The sequence below is a fragment of the Brienomyrus brachyistius genome, chromosome 17 (genome assembly GCF_023856365.1).
Source record: "Brienomyrus brachyistius isolate T26 chromosome 17, BBRACH_0.4, whole genome shotgun sequence".
In the NCBI taxonomy this organism is placed as follows: Eukaryota; Metazoa; Chordata; class Actinopteri; order Osteoglossiformes; family Mormyridae; genus Brienomyrus; species Brienomyrus brachyistius.
Window position 1 is genome coordinate 12849424 of NC_064549.1, and position 23663 is coordinate 12873086.

Sequence of the window (23663 nt, forward strand, 5' to 3'; positions counted from 1 at the left end):
ATGCTGAGGCTAATTGGAGTTGCTAAATTGTCCGTAGGTGTGCATGTGAGAGTGAATGGTGTGTGAGTGTGCCCTGCGATGGGCTGGCCCCCCGTCCTGGGTCGTTCCCCGCCTTTTGCCCGTATCCTCTGGGTTAGACTCCAGACCCCCTGCAACCCTCACTAGGAATGGTTTCAGAAAATGGATGGATAATACATTTTTATGTTAATTATGTGGCACAGTGGGGGACATGGTGGACTCGCAGTTCTGTGTGTGTGGCATTTGCATGTTCCGGAGGGGTTTTCTGGGTTACCCAACACACAGGGGACAGTGCCTGTCTCAGTGGGCTAAGCCTCTGTGCCTGTGATCAGAATCACTGGTTTGAGCTCAGCCTCTGCACATCGGTGGCTCCTTGAACAAAGCCCCCAACCCCCAGCTCCCTGGGTGCTGCTATGGGTGGCTGCCCTTTACAGCCAGCTTGCTCTCACCTCCAGGGAGCAAGCTGGAGGAGGTGAAAGGAGAATTTCCCCATAGGGATCAATAAGAGTATTTATTATTATTATTATTATTATTATGCAGTTTAGGTGAAGTTGTGTTTAAATTGGTTAGCGTTCGTGTTCCCTCTCTTGAATTAGCATCTTTTCCAGGGCATCATTTGCGTTGTATTTTCTAAGAAGGAATTCAGAATTGCCCTCACCCTGCACTGATGCTTCATCAGTTCCCTTGGGAAATTCCTATTTCGCCAACCCCATCTTGCTGTCCATGAGAGCGAACTTGGGGGTCACAGCACAGGGTGAGCAGCAGCATGCAGCACCCTCTGGACATGGGGACTTTATTCAGGAGCCCACAGACATGTGACTGTTACTCCAACGCTGGGGCTCAAACCAGTTATTTTCCAGTCACATGCACATAGGTTTGGCCTGCTGAGCTGGGAAAATGGACAATATGATCGTGGTAAGTCTTAAACCTTACAGGGTAGCAGATTTGGGAGAACAACTAATGTTTGGGGAGATTATACAAAGTAACATTTCTGAATATTCAGACGTTTTCCATCAGAAGCTTGAGTACTGAGAATTTCACAGTTATCTGTATTTAAACTTGTGTGCGAAATGAGAATTTCCACCAGTTGGGGGCGCTGCTAAATCGCGGACAAAGTAATAGCAAGCCCGAGACTCAACTGTCAGCTTGGCAACATGGCAGTGCGTATTTTCGCATGGGAGTATTCAATAAATTGAAAGTCAATTGAAGTGAAAACAAAAGAAAGTGAAAATTAAATTGCTATTTTATCCGTTTTCAATGTTTATGAAGATTCCCGAAAATGACTTCGGAAAACATTACGAAGTAAAATAGTCGTTTAATTCTTCAAACTTTTTAATCTACTCTATAAGTACGTGCCTGTTTTCCTACCGGTAAAGTACTAAATGAAATAAATTTAAGGTTGACTTTTTGACCAAAAAATATTATGTTTTATATCGATATATCTTTCCTACTCCGGTTTCCCCCCACAGTCCAAAGCCATGCTGAGGTATATTGGAGTTACTAAATTGCCCATAGGTGTGCATGTATGAGTGACTGGTGTGTGTGTGCCCTGCGATGGGCTGGCCCCCCATCCTGGGTTGTTCCCTGCCTCGTGCCCATTGCTTCCGGGATAGGCTCCGGACCCCCCGCGACCCAGTAGGATAAACGGTTTGGAAAATTGATGGATGGATGGATGGATGGATGGATGGATGGATGGATGGATGGATGGATGGATATCGATGTATCCTACTGTCATATGGAAGCTAATCCTAACCAAGTATCTAATCCATATTTTGCTTTCTCCGCAAAATTTACACACGGGACATGGGGACCACAGCTTTAAGGCATCAAAATGAATTTCAAAGGTAGAAGTGTAAATATTAGTTTGGGCAGTTTTATTTGGTAATGGCTTAGACGGAATTTGAAAAGAAAAGCATATGCATAACAGTACTGCAGGTGTTTCTCATTATTAATAATATAACACTTAGGTACTTGTCTGTAGAATCAAACACTTGGAAATATCGGCTGCGTTTATGTCCCTCCACTTCAGGAGGCGAAGGTGCTCCTGCCGAAGCGGACTCTGCCTCGAGAAAGCGCCGGTGTCTGACGCAAGAGGCGGGTCTGGTTGCCGTGGAGACGGATTGGCAGCGAAGCGCGAGCCGCTTCAAAGGCCCGCCCCCCTCCGTACAAATACCCCCATGGGCTCTGACGTCAATGTACGTCAGCCGGAGAACACGATGCCTCCCGCGAGCCGACTCGCTTACTCTCGCTAATAAAACTGAAATATTATAGCCCTATTGTATTGGAAAGACTGGTGCGACGGACCGCGGCGCTCGCTGGTGTCCCGGTATCTTCTCATTGGACCGAGTGCTCCGACAACCTTCGAGCTGGCTTTGCGAGCGGGGATCTTACTTTGTCTATTTTTATTAGACATATCCTAGCAGACGGCGTATTTTTCGTCCGTCTTGGTTAATCTTGAAGCCCAAGCCGTGGTGAATCCCATCTCGCTGAAGCTTCATAATACAACCCCCCCATCCTCCGGTCCCCAGTTCCCCTGTAACAGCATGGTCATGGCTGACTGTCACCAAAAGCCGATGCTTCGAACTCCGGTGCGAGTGGGATTTTATGACATCGAGCGCACTTTGGGAAAGGGGAATTTCGCAGTTGTCAAGCTGGCGAGACACCGCATCACCAAAACCGAGGTGAGTGTAGCCTCGGAGGCGCTCCTTCGCACACTCTTCGCCCGCCTTCCCCTGCAGTTGGGGTGCTCGGTTAATCCTCCTGGACTGGTTTTTAAATCATGCTCAGAATTAGTGCTTCAGCTGAAAGCATTGACATTGTCCGTATCTAACTCTGATATACACCAGTAAGTGCTGTAACAGCACTAAACATCGTTTATATTGTTTTGAGGTATTTGTTGTTCATATGCACCGTTTACAAGAGTGGCAGATGCCGATTGTCTGCTGGTGACCTTTTGCAAAAGTTACTTTTGACTTTAACTGCCTGAGGCAGTGCTGGGCTGTGCAGGCGCCCAAGCCTGTGGATTATCTACTATTATAATTTCATAATCGCCTCCTAAAACAGATTCAACCAACTGATGTTAGTGTTTATTCTAAAGTAAATGTCAACCCCAGTCTGTGACGGAAAGCGCTGTTTGCGCTGCCTGGGATATGGGACGGTGGACGGTGCACATTGCACCGCTTATGTAACGCGCCGATCCACACGCACACGCACATGCACGCGGCGCCGAGTCCCCTGTGGCGCGAGAGGAAAGGAGAGGTCTTGTTCCTCTGGCCCGACGTCACGTGGGTTTGTCCCGGCGACGCTGCGTGGCACGAGACCGAGCTGGGCAGGTTACATTGCCCTAAGAAAGAGAATAGAGCTGCCTGATCACATCCCGACAACGTGTCCTATTGTCTGGACGTCTTGGTATATGGTTTAATAGATCCGGACTGTAGAGAGGTACCGGGCCTGCGGTTGGGTATTAAATAAACAAGTGGCCTTGGTTTGTTTAGAGTGCTGACGTTGGGGAAATGCAAGTTAGTTTACAACAAACAGGCCGCAGTTGTCGAGGCACAAGTACATCAATGTAATATAGTGGTAAGCCGAATATTAAATGTAAACTACCGGCTGATAAGGGACAAACGTCCATTACCTTAATTAGTATAATAGATTGGGCACAATGAAAGTGCGCTGGACTCAAAGGCATTGCATTTATGGCTCCCTGTTATCTTTCATCTCTGAGTGACCTTAAGTGACTTTTGTGTTTGTTTTTTGTGGTACTTTTTTTTCGAAGTATTTCTTTTTAGGATTTCACTGTATTTTTTAAGCTCTCAGTACAGATTCGTCTCAGTTCAGTACAGATTCGTCTCAGTTTTACTCCACGTTTTGACAGATGTACAACTCAATAAGTAGCTTCATTCTGCTGAATGGAAATGTGACACTATATGGTCATGGCTGTTATTATAAGGTACTGACCTGACAGGTGCAGTGGTCAGATGGCCGAATTAATAGCCATAGCATTAAGAGGGCTTGATGTCGATTTAATAGTCATCTGTTTTAAATGGAATTATGAAATTGGCCCAAATTGGAAACTAGCAGTTATTTGAAGTTTTATGCATTCAGTTGTGACGTGTACAGTGAATGTAAGAGCAGTTCAGTTGTTTGACACTTTTTGTGCTTGCAGCTGGCTCTGTAAACACATTTCATACTCTAAGAAGGTTACTGAAAGTGATATTGTCTATCCCAGATGTTGACTGTCATGGTCTGTGCTGGCCCTCATAGCCAGAAGAAGTCAAGTGTGTGTGTGTGTGTGTTTGTGTGGCAGAGTGCAGGTGAATCCAGCCATCTTTCAGAAACAGAAACCTGTGTGAGGCAAACCTCAGCCTGCAGTGGCTCACTCTACCTCGGCGTATTTAGGTACTGATTCTCATGCCTACTTCGCCGTCCTATTTATAGAGCAGTGCACGGTGGGGGGAGGGGGGCCGTCACCTTTGTGAAATGAGGGGTTTAGCAGGCATGGTGGTTAAAACTGCAGGTGCGAGGCCCTCAAGGCAAGCATTTTAACAGTTTCTGTACAATAAATAAAACTGAAAGGGAGGGCATGGCATCTGGTTATTTGGGGTGGAAGGCTCCGGTGGCCTGGGGTGGCCTTGTGGCAATTCATTCAAAGTGTGTCAGTCGTCAGTTTCCGATTTGCTTCTATAGTCTTGATGCGAGTTCTCAAAGAGTAACAGTCCAGTGCTTATTTTGGGGTGTATTTTTGCTCCTGGCAAGTTACCCTTGCGAAAGCATCCGTTTTGTTTTGTACTTTATATGCCCTGTTTGTTCTGCCCCAGGTCAGTCCAGGGTCCTGAAGAGGAAAATGTTACCCCCATAATTGCCTGCTTAACCTCTGTGTGTCGTGGTTCTGTTTCCTGTCGGGCTTGTTAAGCACCCTTGTCTCACGCCTGAGGTAGCCTCCTGTAGCCTCCTGTAGCCTGCAATGCATAGATTTGAGTATTTAACCTGTACGATTATGCCCTGGAAAATCCTTGTTTTGGGATTTTTTTTGTGTTTAATATTTTCTCCGTTAGGACCGCATGCTTTCAGTAACTGCGTTTGCTCTATTGAGTGAGGCTCTCTGACGGAGCTGAGAGTGGGTCGTTCAAACGGGTGCAGGAGCCTGAGACTGCCTCCCCCCCTTCCAAGCAGTGTGAGAAGGAGCTTGATGACAGGTGTTGGGTTTCTGTCTACTTGCCCCTGGCACACGGTAGAACGTGCGTCTGGGGACTCAGTGTTGTCTAAAGCTTCCTGCATCAGTATTCTTGGAATGATATGGAAGCAGTTTGCGACCTTCGCTCTTTTTAATCCCAGCTCTTATCTTAAATACCACGTCCCCCCAAACTCTTGGCTCTCAGGCGCTTAAATCTCTTATTTCTACATCCCAGACTCCATTTCCCCGGTAACTGTTAAAATTTACAATCCATGCAAAGGGGGGCTGGCTTCCATCACTAGAAAACTTCATGGCCCGTGCCAGAGTGTGAATTCACTGACTGGATCCAGCTTGGTCATATAGTTTTTTTTAAAGGGGTGTCAGAACTGGAAAAACTCAAGCCACATGGGGGCTAAGGCTGATAACCCCACTGGTTACAGATTTGAGATTCTGGTTCTGATACTGGACTTGGGAACAAAAGCAGGGTCCTTATCTGCCTTGGGGAAGTGCACAGTCCTATCACTGAATGAACTCCTACTGTTTATTCAGCAGGACCCTTAACCTGACCTGCTTCAGGGTGGCATGCATCCAGTTGTATGGATGCCAAAGCTTCACATGATCAACAGCATGCAATCGTTCCTCAACCTGCAGGTTGCCATCAAGATCATCGACAAGACGCAGCTGGATGCCGTGAACCTGGAGAAGGTGTACCGGGAGGTGCAGATCATGAAAATGCTGGACCATCCGCACATCATCAAGCTGTACCAGGTAGGTATCTTCTCCACCTACCTACTAGAATGACCGCTGTCACACGGCCCCTTGTCACCCAAGCTGTGGCCCATCACTCTTGGGCGTCGTAGAGTCAGTGCCCAGGCACTATTCAGTCCTAATTACTGAGTTCCTGTCCACCCCCTCATCCAACCTTGGCTCCCTGCCCTACAGCTGGTGATTGTCCCTGCTGGGGTGACAGCCCCTGGCACAGGAACCTGGGGAGCCCCCCCCCCCACCAACAAATGTGCTGTCGTATGACATCAGCACGTTATACAAGTCCTCGGGTCATTGTGGTTCTACAGAATGCCTACAGCAGTTTGTCATTATGCGCCCAGATGGCATTGTTCCAGACAGAGCTATGCAATTGGTGCTTCGTCACGGCTCCCCGTGGCCGCTTAGTCATTTTATCTCCGGCTTCTTTAACGGGCGGCTGCTCTGAATGGCTCAGGCCCGCCCCTAGCCTGTCGCACACCCCGCCCCTAGCCTGTCGCACACCCCGCCCCTAGCCTGTCGCACACCCCGCCCCTAGCCTGTCGCACACCCCGCCCCTAGCCTGTCGCACACCCCGCCCCTAGCCTGTCGCACACCCCGCCCCTAGCCTGTCGCACACCCCGCCCCTAGCCTGTCGCACACCCCGCCCCTCAACCGCCAGCGTCTTCCCAGAGAAACGTCATAACTATCGCATTTTCTTTGTGTACATGTAAGATTTGTTCCTATCCATCTTCTGACTGCTTCTCCAGCTTTGGGTCGTGACCACAGTTAGCACGATTAATTGTGCACCATACTTATGCTGGTCAGTGGCAAATGTGCCCGTACACAGTGCCACTGCGGCTGAATTTGAATAAATTTTAATAAGGTAGGAATGGTTGCCTTCCTGTCTGGAACTGCGTCAGCGGCTTTTTTTGGGGTTCATCCGCTGATTACCTCATGCTCGTTTAGAGCGCCTGGCCTCACGGCGGAAAGGACTCGGCCCATTAGTGTTTGTGCCTTGTGCCAAATGCCATAAGGATCGTTGACCACGGGTCGGAGAGTGTGGGGGGGGGGGGGTGTAAATTTGCCTTAGGTTTTTTGGCCAGTTCCAAAAATGAGTGTGGATTGTTTGGGGGGGTGGTTTTCTGCAGAAGGTCCATCATTCAGCTGCAGGGCAGCATGCAGTGTTAGCGTGCTGTGAGACACGTTTGTGCTGCAGCTTCTTTGAGAAGGCTCTCCTTGTGTCCTTCCATTCAGTCTTTTGACGGAGCTTACCAGTCCATTAACTGCTAAAGCGGCTGGTGTGTTTGGTATCCGGCTCTATCGGTGCGTAGTGACTGCTCAGATATAAGGTTTTGCCAGGATTGTTTGCGCATCACATTCTGTTTTTAACTTAACCCCCCCGAGTCCAGCATCTGAGTGATGCCTGTATTTGACCTCCCAGCCTAGAGTTGGGTCAGTCTGTGTGTATGGGGGCCCCGGTAGTTAGGTGTGGGCAGACACTTACAATAATGGCACACTGCAGCGGGAATTTGAGGGCGAGGTTCACATGGGTGTCTGGCTCCGATTACAGTTTTTTTTTTCCTTTTTTTTTTTTTTTTCCCTCGATCCCCAGGTCATGGAAACCAGGAACATGCTTTACCTCGTGACAGAATATGCCAGGAATGGGGAGATTTTTGGTGAGTCTTTTTACTATTTTTTTTTTCTCCATTGCTGTGGACTATTGGTTGTTAAGTTGATGTCATTCAGTCCACGCTTTTCACGGCAGAGGACGGGCTTGAGGTCTTAACCGTAAATCTCATAATTCCGATGGGGCAGCTCCAGCCTCCGTGACAGATAGAAAATTCTGCTGTCTGTCTGTCTCTGTCTGCCTGTCTCTGTCTGTCTGTCTAAATGTGCCCCATATCATTCTGGTAATGTTGACTGTTATGGAGAACAGAATCCCGAAACCTTTTGCTCTAAACACCTGTGGAAAGAAGATCAGATTCACATTTCTTCTCATTAAAAGTTTGTCTTCAAGAGGTTTTCTGGCTGTACAGTAAGAGCAGTCAGGCCGACCTGAGATTTTATCGATAGTTTGTTCCACGTGTAAGTGATGGTGGATGGGCGTAATTGACCTTTTACCAGCCTTAAACTGTGATAAACATGCGGTGCTGCCACATTAAGAGCTGTGTTGTCCTTCAGGTAGTACGTGAGAATTCTGTCGCTGCTTTTGCATGTTGTTTGCACAGCGTGGTTATGTGATGCAGTGCCGGCATGGTGTGGCACTGTTAACTGGAAGGGAGTCATGCAAACTCTCCGCCTGAGGGTCTGCACAGAGGAGCACTGGACTCAGCATGAGGTTCAGCCTGTTTTCTGCTTTCCACCTGGGCAGCTTGTAACCTGAAGTACTAGAAGCTTCTTTGGAGTGGGATGGCCTTGACTGCTTCTGCACGTTCTAGCCATTCAGAGACTTTGTGGCTGTTAAATCACATCAGCGTGAAAGAAAAGTCCAGCTGTCAGTGTGTTCAGGGCACTGCAATGAGCAATATACATACATACATGCATACATACATTGGGAGCAGCACATGGCTCAGTGGGCGGAGCCTGTGTTCCTGTGATTGGAGGGTCGCCAGTTCAAACCCAGCTTTGGCCCCCCAACTCCTTGGGCGCCACAAAAGGTCACAGCCCTTACCTACAAAGAACAAGTTGGGGGAGACATAAAGAGAATAATAAAGTAGCAATTATATGTTATAATTATTATATACATACTGACACATACACTCACATGCTCACATGTGCGCATTCTTTCTGTCAGCGTAACTTGTTGGTTCAGGTGTTGCTGAATGCCGCTCCTTCTATTCATTTTTATTGGCTGAAAGTCCGAGTGGCTCTGCAAGCCTGACCGTGATTTGCCAGGGGGGAGGTCAAGGGTTAGTAATGGGTAGCATCTCTTGAAAAGTAACGGAATTCCAATCCAGCCATCGGCCCCGAAAGCTTTTTGACCGGGTCAGTGTCTCCCTCAGTGGACCTCTTTGTGTAACTTTAATAGCATCCTAGCCTCGACAGAGATCTCATTTAAAAAGGAGTCAGGGGTGTTTTTGGCTGGGGGGGAAGCTCACCAAACTGGCAGCTTGTTACTGTCCCCACACCCACACTGCCACTGGGGGTTGTTTAGATAGACTTCACCCAAATTTTTGATGGAAGTTTAAAGATGTTCATCTGGCTGAAATCTGCAATCCAACTATGAGCCATAAAGACTAACTTTTATATGCTGTAAAATAATAATGAGAGAGGTGAACCTGAGTCTGTTTTGATAACTTCCACACGCAATGTCTTGGGGCGTGACGGTGGTGTGCTGTTGGGATCAGAAGTGGCCAATAGCTGCTAGTTCTGTTTAACTTGTCCTTTGGGCCGGAATTTGTTTAGTTAAGCTGACATGAAAAAGCTGTTAAAATATAAATTTTATTAAGATTAATTTGAGAAATCTTCATCCCTGCCAAACTCAACCTGTTCGGTTTGATCATCTACAGTGTGGTTTCAGGCTGAGTTAATATGTGATTGTTTAACTTTGACTCCCCACGCAGTGCTGTTAGATGACTGCATGAACTGTCATGCCAGAGCAGGGTCCAGTCAGCAGATTCTGGGTGTGCAGTGGGACTTGGAAGTGTGGAATCAAGAATGTGACGTGCATCATCTAATTACGGCGGCCTGTTGCGTCAGCTTGTGGTGACACACAACCGCAATCTTGCTCCCCACCTACCCTGCCCCCCCCCACCCCCCCACAACATGTACAATAGGATTCAATCTCTTATGACACACGCCTTCATGCAGACACATCTATGTGCGGTACTTGGAGAGCACAATGACACACAGTGGCACAAAGGCCGACATAAATGTATTCTTGCGTAGACACGATCACACACATGCTAACTTTCCTGCCCATCAGTGACCCCCAAAGCCGCATGTCACCACTCGACCCTGAATGGTGTGATTATTTTGGCGAGTCGCCCACTGATGATGCAATTTCTCATGAGTTTTCGTGTCACCAAGGTTGGCCAGCACACCCAGTTCCAGAAAGCAAGAGAACATTTCTTCCTGCGTTCAGGAATCTAGGACAGTACTGTTTTTTTTTTTTTTTTTTTAAATAATTTTTTAATTTGATACCAACACCTCCAAGACTGACGTCCTCTCAGAGAATCCGGCATGAGTCACTCCGTCTGTCTGTCTGGACTGTGGACAGCAGGCATGAAGGTGCAGAGATACACCGCATCTCAGTTGAGGAGGAGAGGTGGAAATCAAACTGACGCTCACAATCTGCCCCTCCTTTGGCTCCTGAATGTCTCCCATAGGACCTCCTGGGGTCCGTGTTAGGGCTTGGCCCTGGACGGCACCTGCTGTGTGTCCCTTGATGGCCCTGTGGGTGGATTGTAATGAAAATGTGTATATAATAGGAGTGTAATGTTACATGTATTCATACTGAAAATTTCCGGTACGGATCTTTCGGTTCAGTACACATATGTACTGAACGAATGTAGCAAATGCACAACCTTTGTGTGTTTCTGTGATTCCCCCGAGCAACATCCGGAAAGTTAATATTAATACAAGTACAGCACAGGCATTTTTCAAATACTGCACTATAATGGATATTTTATCCTTTGCATCTTTTGAGACGATATTTGTGTTGTACAGTTCTAATATGAAGCTGTAAGCTGTTAATGTGAATACAATACAGATCAGCTACAGTTAGTTTTCTGAATGTGCATCTTAAATACATAAATACACACACACACACACTTTTAAGTAAATTTTAGTTTTTTTTTTAGTAGATTGCAGTAGTACTGATGGAGACTTTTTAAGAGAGACGTAGTTTACTGAACAACCATTTAATAAAGGAAAAAAATAAGCAATCTTTGCTTTGTTTCTTTCACCCACACTGTACTGAAAACATACCGAACCGTGACGTCAAATCTGAGGTACGTACTGAACCATGATTTTTGTGCACTGTTACACACCCTAGTATATATGTTGTTTGCTTTAAAATCCTTGCATTGCATTTTGCTGAGGCAGGGTTTCTCCACCACATTTTCAGGGGCCCCTGGACAGTTCCACGTTTCAGCTGCAAGGGAGCAAATACATGGACTGTCTGGGGGTCCCAGAGGACCGGGTTGGGAATCACTGTTCTAAGGTGTTTAGAGCTTGGTGAGAGTTTTTGCTCTATGCAAAACTGAAGTGGAATTGCGAGGTCATCAGATACCAGCAAAAGGTTCAACATGTAAATCTAGAAATGTTTAGGTCACCGACGGCAGGACTGCCAAGTCTCTGTGCCCTTGTCTGGCTGTAAGCGCGCGGTTATTTATCCTGGTCTTCTGGTCTGTAAGGTTTTTACTGCAGGGGCGTCAGTGTTCATTCCTTAGCCCGTATTTATTTGCAGTCATACTGGCCCTCCACACATACATTTGTGATGTTATTTATAATTCTTGTTTTAAGAGTCTCGCACTTTGCTCTGGGCTGTTAGGTCACATGCATCCTCAGAGGGGAGACTGCTTGTTTCACACATTCATAGTGTTCATGGCTGTCAGTGACAGACTCACACAGCGAGGACTGAGGGGTGAAATGCATTCTCCTGCCCTGAAAGTTACTCTTAGCTGGGGTGGGTGAGGCCAAGCCGCCTGATGTACTGATGTACCCAGCTTGATGTACGCGCGGGGAGACTGCATTGAGCACTGCTCACACTGGTACTCTCTGGGCACGGGGGAACTGCACTGAGCACTGCACATACTGGTACTCTCTGGGCACGGGGGAACTGCACTGAGCACTGCTCACACTGGTACTCTCTGGGCGCGGGGGGACTGCATTGAGCACTGCTCACACTGGTACTCTCTGGGCGCGGGGGGACTGCACTGAGCACTGGTCGCACTGGTACTCTGTGGGCATGGGGGGACTGCACTGAGCACTGCTCGCACTGGTACTCTGTGGGCGCGGGGGGACTGCACTGAGCACTGCTCACACTGGTACTCTCTGGGCACAGAGGAACTACACTGAGCACTGCTCACACTGGTACTCTCTGGGCACGGAGGAACTACACTGAGCACTGCTCACACTGGTACTCTCTGGGCACGGAGGAACTACACTGAGCACTGCTCACACTGGTACTCTCTGGGCACGGGGGAACTGCACTGGGCACTGCTCACACTGGTACTCTGTGGGTGTGGGGGGACTGGACTGAGCACTGCTCACACTGGTACTCTGTGGGTGTGGGGGGACTGCACTGAGCACTGCTCACACTGGTACTCTATGGGTGTGGGGGGACTGCACTGAGCACCGCTCACACTGGTACTCATGGTTATGAGGCATAGCAGCGCAGACTCTCCCATCCCTTCCGGCCGTGGGGTGGATTAGTGAGGTTGCACAGTGTGACTCACTGTGACCAGTACGTGAAGCAGATTAGTGAATGTTCCCCGTCATCGTCTGCCTCCACCAAGCCACAGAGGAAAGGAAATGTAATTTGTAGATGATTCTGAACTTTAATTTTGGATTGTCTCTGGCTTCCAGGCAACTTCAAAACCAAGTTGCTTTAATGCATGTTGATTTTTGCATGAGATCACTTTTAAAAATCCTGAGAGCCATGATACTGCATGTTTAATGGGGTTAGTATCACTTGCAGAAAAGGAGTGAATGCATACTGGATATGTACCTTGGGAATGTTTTCTGTTTGCATAATGAACATACAGCAAATGTTAGCATCCTGTGTGTATTAGAAAACAACATTTTGCTCTTTTATAGAGCTGTATATTTTACCGGAGCCATTTAAAGTATGTTTTCCTAGGGCCTCACTGGGCCTCTCCATGGGTTAATATAGTATGTGAGTAAAAATGGAGCCTCCTAGATGCTTTGAGATGGGGGAGGATTGACTGACTGTAAAGACACTGCAGCTCTCCGCGAGTCTCGATTTTAATTTGTTTCCCTTCCCCCCTGCTTTTCTGCAGACTACCTTGCCAGCCACGGGCGCTTGAGCGAGCCAGAGGCCCGGCGGAAATTCTGGCAGATCCTGTCCGCAGTGGAGTTCTGCCACAACCGGCACATCGTCCACCGGGACCTGAAGGCCGAGAACCTGCTGCTGGACGGACACATGAACATCAAGATCGCAGGTAGCCATGCGAGGACTTGCTGAAGGAAGGTGGCCCAGCTCTGTCCTTTTAGAAGAGGACCTGGGACCGATGGAAGTGTAGAGCATGAACCCGACATGGGCTGGAAGGGGGGGGGGTGTGTCCTTAGGGGACAACCTGTGCTTCCTTGGAGGTTCAGAACGTCCCACATGCAAGCAGTATTAATGGCTTGGTGGTTTTGGTGTCAGCATTGGGGTTCTCTGCCTCGAGTGGCCAGAGCCCCCCCCCCCCCCCCCCCCCACCTGCCACCGCTGATGAGTTGCATGGACCGAAACACATGCACAGTGTCTATTCTCCTGATTCTCAGGGATTTCCTCAGAATACCGGCATGCCCACAGATGCCCATGACATGGTGATGACACTCCAGTGCGAGATAATGACGCTACCTGGTAATCGTTATCGGTTAATTCGCTTTAGGAACATCAGCAGTTGCAGCAATAGCCATAACAGTAGACGTTCTAGCTGTAGCATGTTTGCTGAGGCAGTAGCTCTAGCCTGCAGGCTATAGCTTCTGTTAGCCGCCACCCCAGAACGGGCATGTTAATAGCCTCTGTTTTTTAAATGGTTCGGGTGAGAAAGTGAAATTCTGCTAAGTTTCTTGCTTCATCTGCTGCATTAGCAACCAGAGCTTTTCTCTAAGTCGACAAGTCGTCACCGTCTCGCTACTCGTCGCTTTATTAGTGTAGCACTTCAGGGGTTCCTGTCACTTTGCACCTGCTGATTAACCTCTGTTATGGTTTGAAATATTTATTAGACAAATGACCTAGTGTGACACGTGACCTTGTTTTCCGTTATCATGCCATTATGAAAGCTCAGCCGAGTGCATTGTTTTTCAGCATTCAGTGTGTGCGAGTGTTTGCGCGTGTGTGTGTTTGTGTGTGTGTGCATGTGCACGTGTGTGTGTGTGCGTGTGCTCATCACGCGCTTCAATTTGTGCATGCTTCGCCATTCCATGCCATGTCCCAGAATGCATCTGTGACCTATGTACAGCACCGACTCGCTTGCCAGGAGAGGGGAGGAGGTGAGGGGGGGCTCTAATTAAGGCACAGCCTGCCACCCCTTGACGAGTGTCCCATTAACGCTCTGCTCAGGCACGGGAACAAATGGTGTCTCAGCTGCGGTCACTCGCCTGCAAAGTCCCCCAGCCTCCAGGCATATGCAGGCTGAACTCTGTCTTGATCCCTGGTGAGCTTTGGTGTCCCAAAGGCAAAATAAGGGTCTTGAGGGGTTTGGCTTTAAGTTGCAGTTGGGTTTGTGTGGTGGGGAGCTGAAGCAGGCAGCAAGGAGGGCAGGGTGGGGGGTTGGATCAGGATGACAACCGCTGTGGGTGTGACGGGGTGTGGCCACCCTGTGTTCTGCCACTCGGTCATTGCGGTTGCTGTCGCATATGATGTCAGAGCCCGGCTCATGTCATCGCCTTGCTTCAGTCTCAGGCCAGATGACATCATCGCTGTGTTAACACACTGCCGTTTAAGCTGCACGCCGGTGTTGAAATGTGGGGCTGGAAGTCGCTTTGTCCTGACAGGCCTGAGCAAGTGTGGAGCTGACTGATGGGCAGGCGGGGTGAGATCTGACATTTCATACCCCCCCTCCAACACACACACACACACTCACAATCTCCATCAGCCTCAGGGGTGTGAGTTTAGCAGCTAGCATAAATTTGCCGCTTCTAACTGGGGGCCTGATTGGTGCATCCAATGCAAAAGACCCAATATGAAACCTACACCTGCAAAATGGTCCATGTGGCAAGCTGTCATTCCTGGTTTTGACCCAAAACAACATAGCTTGTAGGATAATGTCTGACTGAAGGCAAATCACGCACCTTGTTATCTGAATAATAGGCCTTTCTTTTGTGCATCCTGATGATGATGATGATGATGATGATGATGATGATGATGGGGTTGTTTTGGAGAAGGAAGTGGTGACTATTTTCCTCCCCTCACAGATTTTGGGTTTGGGAACTTCTTCGAGCCAGGTGAGCCCCTGGCCACGTGGTGCGGCAGCCCCCCCTATGCAGCTCCTGAGGTGTTTGAGGGCCAGCAGTATGAAGGCCCCCAGCTTGACATCTGGGTAAGACGTTGCCGGCTGCTCTCTTTACCCGGGTGTGACGTGCCTCAGCATGGATGACTGAAGCGTGACGCGGCCCGCTGTCCCTGCAGAGCATGGGCGTGGTCTTGTACGTGCTGGTGTGTGGAGCGCTCCCTTTCGACGGCCCCTCCCTGCCCGTGCTGCGCCAGCGAGTGCTGGAGGGCCGCTTCCGGATCCCCTACTTCATGTCGGAAGGTGAGGGCTTGGGGGTGGGTCAGTGGTCACAGCTGTGAGCTGAGGAAGAGTTGGGTGTGCTTTCCGGCCGTGAATCCTGAAGCTGCGTGATGAGGATTAAGCGTGGGGGGAAGAGATGTGCCACAAATCGGCATGGTCAGTGTTGTGGGGGGGGGGGGCGTTCTGACAATAACAGTCTGAGAAAAGCCAGGAAATCGATGTAATGAAGGGTTTCTGTATGGGTAAACATGTGTTAGACGTGCTCAGTGAAGCTCCAGAACATTCCAGTACAGAGTTGTTTGTTTGGTTGTCCCTGAGTGGAGCAGATAAGGGGTTGGAGCTGCTTGTTTACCTTAACCACGTAAGGCGGGCTGTCACGTGACCACGTAAGGCGGGCTGTCACGTGACCACGTAAGGCGGGCTGTCACGTGACCACGTAAGGCGGGCTGTCACGTGACCACGTGTTGCATTCCTGGTGCCTGCAGACTGTGAGCACCTGATCCGCCGCATGCTGGTGCTGGACCCGGCTCGGCGGCTCTCGCTGGCTCAGATCAAGGAGCATCGCTGGATGGTGCTGGAGGTGCCCGTGCAGCGCCCCCTGCAGTACCACCTGGGTGTGGCCGGCGAGAGCGAAGGAGGCGCGGCCGGCGTGGGGGGGTACAGCGAGCAGGTGCTGCGTCTCATGCACGGCCTGGGCATTGACCAGCACAAGACCGTTGAGGTGAGGGTCGCCCCTCCCAGACGTAGACACCTGAGGCGTGACCAATAGGGTGGGGGTGGGGTGGGGGGGGGGTCACAGCCCATCCCTACATCACATCCCTACATCACCTTGTATTTTGTGTCTCAGTCCCTACAGAACAAAACGTATAACCACTTTGCTGCCATCTACTTCCTGCTGCTGGAGCGTCTGAAAGCTCACCGCTGCAGCTTCCCGGCTGAGCAGAGGCTGGATGCCCGCCAGCGCCGACCCAGCACCATCGCCGAGCAGACCGTGCTTAAGGTGAGCAAGCCGGCCCAGCAGGGGGCAGCGCTGAGTCGTACATCTTTTGCATCACTTCCTTACTGATGACTGGGATGATAGGCCTTACCTCACCAGGACAAGTAAGCTAAAAAAGTAATATCAAACAAAAATGGAAATGTAAAACCAAAAAGATGTCTGAAAAAATGACACCAGTAATACCCCTTAACTCTCTGACTGTCCTCATCCTCCCGGCTTCCTTCTTCAGAGCATGCGCTTGCTGCGGACCCCAGCCTCGGCGCCCCCAGTGACAGACACCTTCCCCTACCCACAATGCCCCGGTCCATCTGACCTGGGTCTGATGGAAGAGGATGTTGGCACACCCAAGGTATCCGGGGAGCGTGAAGTTCTGTTTCAGGGTTTTGTCTCCGGGTTCACAGAACCCCTGATGGTCCGGGGCAGCCTGTTAGTGACGGAGAGTTGGGGTCGACACCACAGCAGCGCGTTTCCCAATCTGTTTCTCGTTCATCCATGTTTTTGCTTCCTCCCAGCTCCCTGCCAGACATTCCAGTTGGGAGCTGGCAGGAAGCAAAAATGTGCAATAGCAAAGCAGACATTTTGACCAAAATATGAATGTGGTATTTCAAAATGTAGTCTACATGGACATGCTTGTCTGTGTACGGAGAGGTTGATGATTCCTACAGAGAATCATTTGCTTGGGGGTGATTTAACAAGAACAATATGAGCATAAACTGTAAAGATCAGTTAGTCTGATTCAAACATGTTCCCTAACCTTAACCATGGCCTAGTAAAGCAAGTCAAGTCAAATAGGTTTTATTGTCATTTCAACCATACACACAGTATATAGAGAAATGAGAACGTTCCTCCAGGACCATGGAGCAACACAGAGCAGGACAAAACAGAACGACATCATAAGTGCAGACAGGACAGCATAACAGTGCAGATTGACAAGACAAGACAACATACAGTGCAAATTAACGGTGGTACTTAAGTGAGGGGGGTTGACTGACTGAGCAGGCACTCACGGTGTAAGACAATTCGGGCTCATTTCCCAGTATGCATCTCTCCATCTCCAGGTCACTGGCTGCCTTCTGGACCCCCTGCCTCCCCCTGTGGTCCCCAGAAAATCCAGTACATCCTCGCCCAGCACCGTGATGGGCACGTCTATCGACGAGGGGATCGAGACGGAGGAGCAGGACGCCGAGGATGACGTGGCCCACGTGCTTGCTGCCTTCCAGAGCGCCCGCTTCGGCCATCGGCGGCACACGCTGTCGGAGGTCACCACCCCAACTGGCGTCGTGGCAGCTGCAGGTGTGTTTCTCGCCGGCTTGTGTTCCTCGTTGTGTGCGGTCAGGAGCTTAGGGGGCTCTCACCCATCACGCCTCCCCCAATCCAGGACGGCTGGCAGGCTTGGGCCACAACCCCTCTATGGGCAGCATGGAGTCCGAGTGCGACACCAGCTCCATCCACAGCGAGCTAAGCCTCTTGGAGGACCCGCCGTCGCTAGGCGACCTGCCTCAGGCTGACTGCTCCTTCGCCCCCCGGGCCCTGGCCGACCCCCACGTACCGCCGCTCAGCCTGCAGTGGCGGGAGCTGCACAACCGCTCGCCTGTCTGCTTCAGGGAGGGCCGCCGGGCCTCCGACACCTCCCTTACCCAAGGTACAGACTTTCATGGGTGGGGGATTGGGGGTACAGACGATATCTTACCAGATGGGTGACGGTGGATCGATGGGCCACATTTATTGATGTGGGGCGGTAGCTGGGGCGCCATGTATTTTCCACGCAGTCACAGGGTTGCCATAGAGGCAGCTGGGGGTCTCGTTACCGCTCCAGCCCGCAAACAGCGCCCTCTGTGGTGGTTCGCCGCATGCATGCCTGTTCCTCCCTTCCCGTCCCGCATGACCTCCGGAGATGCCCCGGGCACTGGCAGTGCCTCGCAGTGCGGCCTGCCGGTCTCTGTGCCCAACGCCCACTTCCTTGTCTGCTCTTTAAATAGTCCTACAGCCGGGCTGCTTTAAATACACCAAAAGAGATGAGTCATGTGCCCCATCAGAATGTGTGAGGGCACACACCCCGGCTACGTCAGGCCGGCAGGGAGGGGGCGTGCAGCCACGCTTTAGCAAGGAGCGTGACGCAGATGACTCTGCGTCTGGTATCCGCTGTAACTGTTCTCACTGCTCCCCCCTGACCCCCCCCCAGGCCTGGTGGCGTTCAGACAGCATCTGCAAAATCTGGCCCGGACCAAGGGGATTCTGGAGCTGAACAAGGTCCAGATGCTGTACCAGCAGATGGGTTCTGGAGAGGAGGTCCTCAACATGCACGGACTTTTGCCGCAGGAGCTGCTGGACCCCTCGCTTCTGGTCAGTGCTGACCCCGCCTCCCCCCGGCCCACCCCTCACCCTTTAGTAGTTTGTCTGCCAATCACAGCCTAGTGTGTTATGTAAGCCCAGAAGAAGCAGCCAATTGTGTGCTGTTTACTGGCAACAGTTGTGTGTGTGTGTGTGTGTGTGTGTGTGTGTGTGTGTGTGTGTGTGTGTGTGTGTGTGTGTGTGTGTGTGTGTGTGTGTGTGTGTGTGTGAGAGAGAGTGAGTGAATGCTGTCTTTGTCGGGGTAGCCCTCCTGCAAGGCTGAGGTCACCAGAGCCATCGCAGCTGTCCCCTTCCCTCACAAACGCGCTCACACACCCTTCGTGTCACCCTTCCCTGTGACCGTGACACCGGTATCGTCGTCAGGGCGACGCATCCCAGCAGCTGGACGGCATGGCCTCGTTCCCTGCCGAAGCCCCTCCCTCAACAATGCCCCGCAGGCAGAGCTTGGAGACGCAGTATCTGGCTCAGAGGCTGCAGGTGAGGCTACCGGGGGTGAGCATAGACTCACTTCTTATCTCGCTCCACCCTGACTCAGCCATGGTAACCTATCAGCTAAGCGTAATACTTGACAGTGCCCGTGTGCCTCTGGCCCCTCCCAGAAAGCTAGCGTCATGGCAAACAGCCCCAGCAGCTGCCAGATGTTCTGCAAGGAGGCCCCACGGAGTCTGGAGCAGCAGCTGCAGGAGCACAGGTGAGGCCTGTCGTCAGCTTCGGCTCTCCCTCAGCACCTTGGGGGTCGAACAGACCCAATAATGGGCCTCATTTCGGCGTCCAGAATTCTTCTGAAACTTGGGGTCCGTTTTCTTCCTCCAGGCTGCAACAGAAGAGGCTCCATCTGCAGAAGCAGTCTCAGCTACAGGGCTACTTCACTCAGATGCAGATAGGGGAGAGCTCCTACACACCATGTTCCACCGTGGGCCCACAGGAGCTGCCCCCCCCGGCCCTCTGCCCTCTGCTGGAACCCGGTGTGAAGCCCATGACCTACGACCCCTACACAGGGCAATACTCTCAATTCTGCTCAACCACACAGGACTACAGCTATCCAACCTGTGAGGTCCTGCCATACGGGGGGACGGGTCAGTGCCCCCTGGAACCCGGTCAGCCTCCTCCCCCTCCCCCTGTAGGCCTACCCCAGGCCCCAGCCACAGCCCAAGGGCCCTTTCTGGAGGTGGAGATGATGGAGACTGTTGATTCGCAGCAAGGCTTTGTGTTGGTCAACTAGAACTATGGGCGTGGGGGGGGGGGGGGGGGGGCGCTGTGGAGGAGACAATGGAATGCAGTTTTGCAGTTTTCGTGTTGCTACTACTACTCTGAATATTGTGTACCTCAATCTCTTCTTTTATTTTAAAACCAAAATCCCACCCCCCTCATTAAATTGTACCACTGCGAATGGTGCCCAGTCCCAGGCGGTGGAGGCAGTGGTGGGGCGGGCCCCTCACTTCAGCGAGTGCCTGCCCCCCCTCTCCCCGTGATGGTGCAGAGCTGCTGCACGTGCTCAGTGGAGGTTGGACAAAGCCATCCCACGGCGGACAGAGACTGCCGCACATTCTGAGTGGGGTGGTGTCCTGGATTGTGTGGCAATACTTAAGCAATATACTTTTTTTTTCTAACTAAAAGGAACCTTAAGGCGTGTTAGGTTTCTGAAAGAATGTTGTTCTTTTTAAAAACCTAAAGGAATCTCAAAACGGTGCAACCGTCAGACAGCCCGCGTTAGATTTTAACGAAAAAGACTCGTCCCGGCTTTTTGTTTTTCTCCCGAGACAAGCTAAAATATGGAAGGAGTTTAGTTTTTTTTGTGCACTTAAATCTACTTGAAAGAAACTTACTGACTGCACACTACTTCCCTGGAAAAATAGGGTGAAGAGAATAAAGGAAAATGGCCAAGGCCACCACTAGAAGACTGGGAAGGAAAAAAATGCACTTTTTTTTTTCAAGGAAGTGGAAAGGAAATATAAAGGAACAGGAAGTCTGGGGCTGTGAAGAACGGTGGCCTGCAGGGACAAATGACACGAACTGAGGTCTAACCGAACAGATGTCTAACGAGGAGTCCGGAGACATTTTCTGCTTCTGTCGCTTTGTGTAAATTACACTGTAGCAGTTCCTGAACCTCCATTCGGGATTTAATCCTCTAGTGATGTTCCATATTTTTTTTTTTTAATTTAAGAACTGAATCGGTATGGTTGGTTGTTCCTGATTTGCTTTCGTTCTCCGTTTATAGAAACAGGCAGCCCCAGTTTTCATTAAGGTACGAAACCAAAGTTGCTCTTGGAGATTTTCCCCGTCCGATCCCACTGTGTGGGGCTTGGATGGTTTGGGCTTCCTAACATTGCTGTTTTGATCAGTCAGTATATGCCGTCCTAAAGTATTATAGCAATATTTAAGTATATTAGTATGAGGAAAATAAGGGTAACTTTTCTCTGTAATACCTACTGAAAGACACAGTCCTCTGCATCGCCTCGTATACCTTGTCGATGTTGTACACACATAAGCTAATTTAAAAACAAAGGTTAATTTCATCTGCTTCGTGTGCATCTTGTGTTCTGGGTGGGTCTGGCTGTGTGGTACAGATAAAAAGTGGAGGTGCCCTTCCTCGCTGACACTGGGGTGAGGATCTCGGGACCAAAGGATCTTGGAGATTAATCAGAGCTGGTGGTTTAAGCCCTGGGGGCAGAGGTCTCGGAAGGAACCGAAAAGGCACGCATGCCTGCACGGATTCAACAGTTTTCCCTCTCTGTTAACCAGTGAAGCAAATAAGGCCACTTCCTGTCCAGATAATGTCTCGAATTAAACAGCCAAAGGATGAAGTACACACCAACATCCTGTGCCTCTGGGGGGGCTGCTGTTTGTCACTCCCTCTTTTCACTTCCTGCTCCGCAGGCCATTTGTCTCGGTGGCATTCGTCGTCCCCTACGGGCCTCTAAGACGGGGAGTCGCCATCCGTAATCACTCTGCTCCAGTGATTAAGAGGTTCTCTCCCATTCTTTGGAAACTTTGATGCATGATGTAGGTGGAATATTAAAAAGAAAGGGGAAAAAAACATTTATATGACTCAGCAGGGTTATGCTAAATGTACTGTATATCATCACTTTGAGAGCTGCTTTTCAGCTAAAGTGTTAAGAGCAGGTGACTGTCATTATGACGTTTAAGATGAGAAGCTGGGGGGGGGGGTGGGGGTCTTTGGATCCATATCAGATTTTAGGTTTAATAAGAAACCTTTCCTCTTGCCAGAAGTTCAAATTATTTCCTGTAATGAACCAGCCATCTCTAATTCTGCACTTGGAAGGAGTTGGGCAGTTTTCTGCAGTGAATTAAAAGTAACAGAGCTTGACAAGAATCTGGACTTCATTAGACGCCCGCTTCTAATGTTCAGAACCCTCCGTCAGGTGGATGGTATCGCAGTTGCAGGCATATACGGAGCTGTGTGTAGCTCCCCTCCGCCCATGTGATAATTACCGGGGAGAGGGGATTTACGTAGCGGTGGGATTTGGTGAGCGACGCCAGTCATGGACGGGGTGGGAGGGTTGCCGCTGACGATGCTCATTTTGACTAATCAGACTAGTAAGTGACTGAATTGTGTAAATAGCTATGGCTGGATGAGCGGGCTAGCGGTCCGCTGACATGATCCCCCTTTCCGTCAGTAACGCACTTCCTGAGGCCGCTTGCCTCCAGACTCGGTGAGGTTTTTCCACTGTGTGATCTGCTGTGGCTCCTGCGCTCCAGTCACAAGGCTAATCTATAATTCACGGATACCCGGCACCCTGCTGCTCCCTAACTCATTCACTGTGATGGCGAGCGGCACGCTCGCCCTCAGGGACGCTCTTTACCTCGCTTCCGTTAAATGGATAAGCGTGGGGTGGGGGGGGGGGCTGAAGTGGGGCTTTGGGAGAGCGACAGATCGCAGACCCAGCCTCTCGTCTGACTGCAGAAAGGCACTTTAAGGCGGAAGGCTGATACTTTCTCTAAGTGATAATCGCCGTCACGATAAAAGCGTGTTTGCCACTTCCTGTGTCCCAGAATCCCTCCCCCCCAAGATCCCTTTTACCAAAACAAGTGACTGCCTTGCCTAGGCAGCTGTTGCATAATGCTGAAACACAATCAGCCCCCCCCCCGTTGGACAGGAAATAGCTGAACTGACCACTGAAGAGGCAGCCGGGAGGACGTGCCCTGTGACACGAAATCCCACCAACACCCCCATTCCAGAAAACACGGACCCAGCAGCCCCCTCTATCATGCCACTGGGCATGCGCTAGCCAGTCTGCAGTGCTATGCGAAGTAACAGCCTAAGAGGGTTTGCGGTTAACAAGGCTGCTGGGGGGCAAAACCGCCCCAAAGTGCCACTGTAAACAGCCAGTTGCCATGGCGATGTCCTCATCTGACCCCTTCACCTCGGGCTTTCAGTTCCAGAAGCCTTGGGCTCATTCATCATTGTGTTGTTTTTAATGTAGTTTTCTCTGCCCCCGGTGCCACGTCAATTGGAGGGATCAGCAGCGGTGTGATAGAGCCGCAGCCGTCTGTTACGTTAGATTTAGCGGCTTAAACTAATGCCTTTATCCAAAGTCACATTTTTCACCAACAGCTGCATGTCTGTGATTGATACTATGGAGGCTTCTACAGCAGGACCCTTGGTCCCTAATCAGGTCACCACCTGCCAGCTCTGTCCACCTCGGGCAGTAATGCTGCAAATTATACTGGTTATGAAATGCGTAACGTTAGCGTCACATGTTAATCACGGTGTCGCAGAAGCCAGGCCTTCCAAAGAAAAGGTCTGCCTCGTCTCAAGTTGCACAATGGCTAAATTCTTGCTTGCAGGCATGATTTCAGACCTTTAAAGGACATTGGGCGACTACCCCGCGTCAGCAACTTATCCTTTTGATGGGCAGCAGGAGCCCCATAATTTCACCGTCTGGACTGAAAGAGTCTTTAAGGTTTTGACTGAAGTGTAGAAGTATGTGAAGAGCAGGAGCGTCAGCCA

At 50.3% G+C, this 23663-nt stretch overlaps 1 protein-coding gene across 1 annotated transcript; it reads left to right on the forward strand.

The window, feature by feature from the left end:
- The first annotated feature begins 2198 nt into the window (after window positions 1–2198).
- LOC125711952 (serine/threonine-protein kinase SIK2-like) lies at window positions 2199–21207 on the forward strand. Its single transcript, XM_048981440.1, has 15 exons — window positions 2199–2699; window positions 5843–5959; window positions 7548–7611; window positions 12901–13062; window positions 15026–15150; window positions 15240–15363; window positions 15828–16063; window positions 16190–16342; window positions 16569–16688; window positions 17398–17632; window positions 17718–17981; window positions 18522–18682; window positions 19055–19168; window positions 19291–19382; window positions 19505–21207. The coding sequence occupies exons 1-15, from the start codon at window positions 2562–2564 to the stop codon at window positions 19911–19913; spliced, it is 2514 nt and encodes an 837-aa protein (XP_048837397.1). The 5' UTR covers window positions 2199–2561; the 3' UTR covers window positions 19914–21207.
- The last annotated feature ends 2456 nt before the right edge of the window (window positions 21208–23663 follow it).

What these genes read in the sequence shown, in the direction of transcription:
- LOC125711952 (XM_048981440.1), top strand. Translation starts at nt 2,562, where the DNA reads ATGGTCATGGCTGACTGTCACCAAAAGCCGATGCTTCGAACTCCGGTG. An exon ending in CCCCTACTTCATGTCGGAAG is followed by an intron (nt 15,364 to 15,827) that starts GTGAGGGCTTGG and finishes TGGTGCCTGCAG; the next exon opens with ACTGTGAGCACCTGATCCGC. An exon ending in AGGATGTTGGCACACCCAAG is followed by an intron (nt 16,689 to 17,397) that starts GTATCCGGGGAG and finishes CTCCATCTCCAG; the next exon opens with GTCACTGGCTGCCTTCTGGA.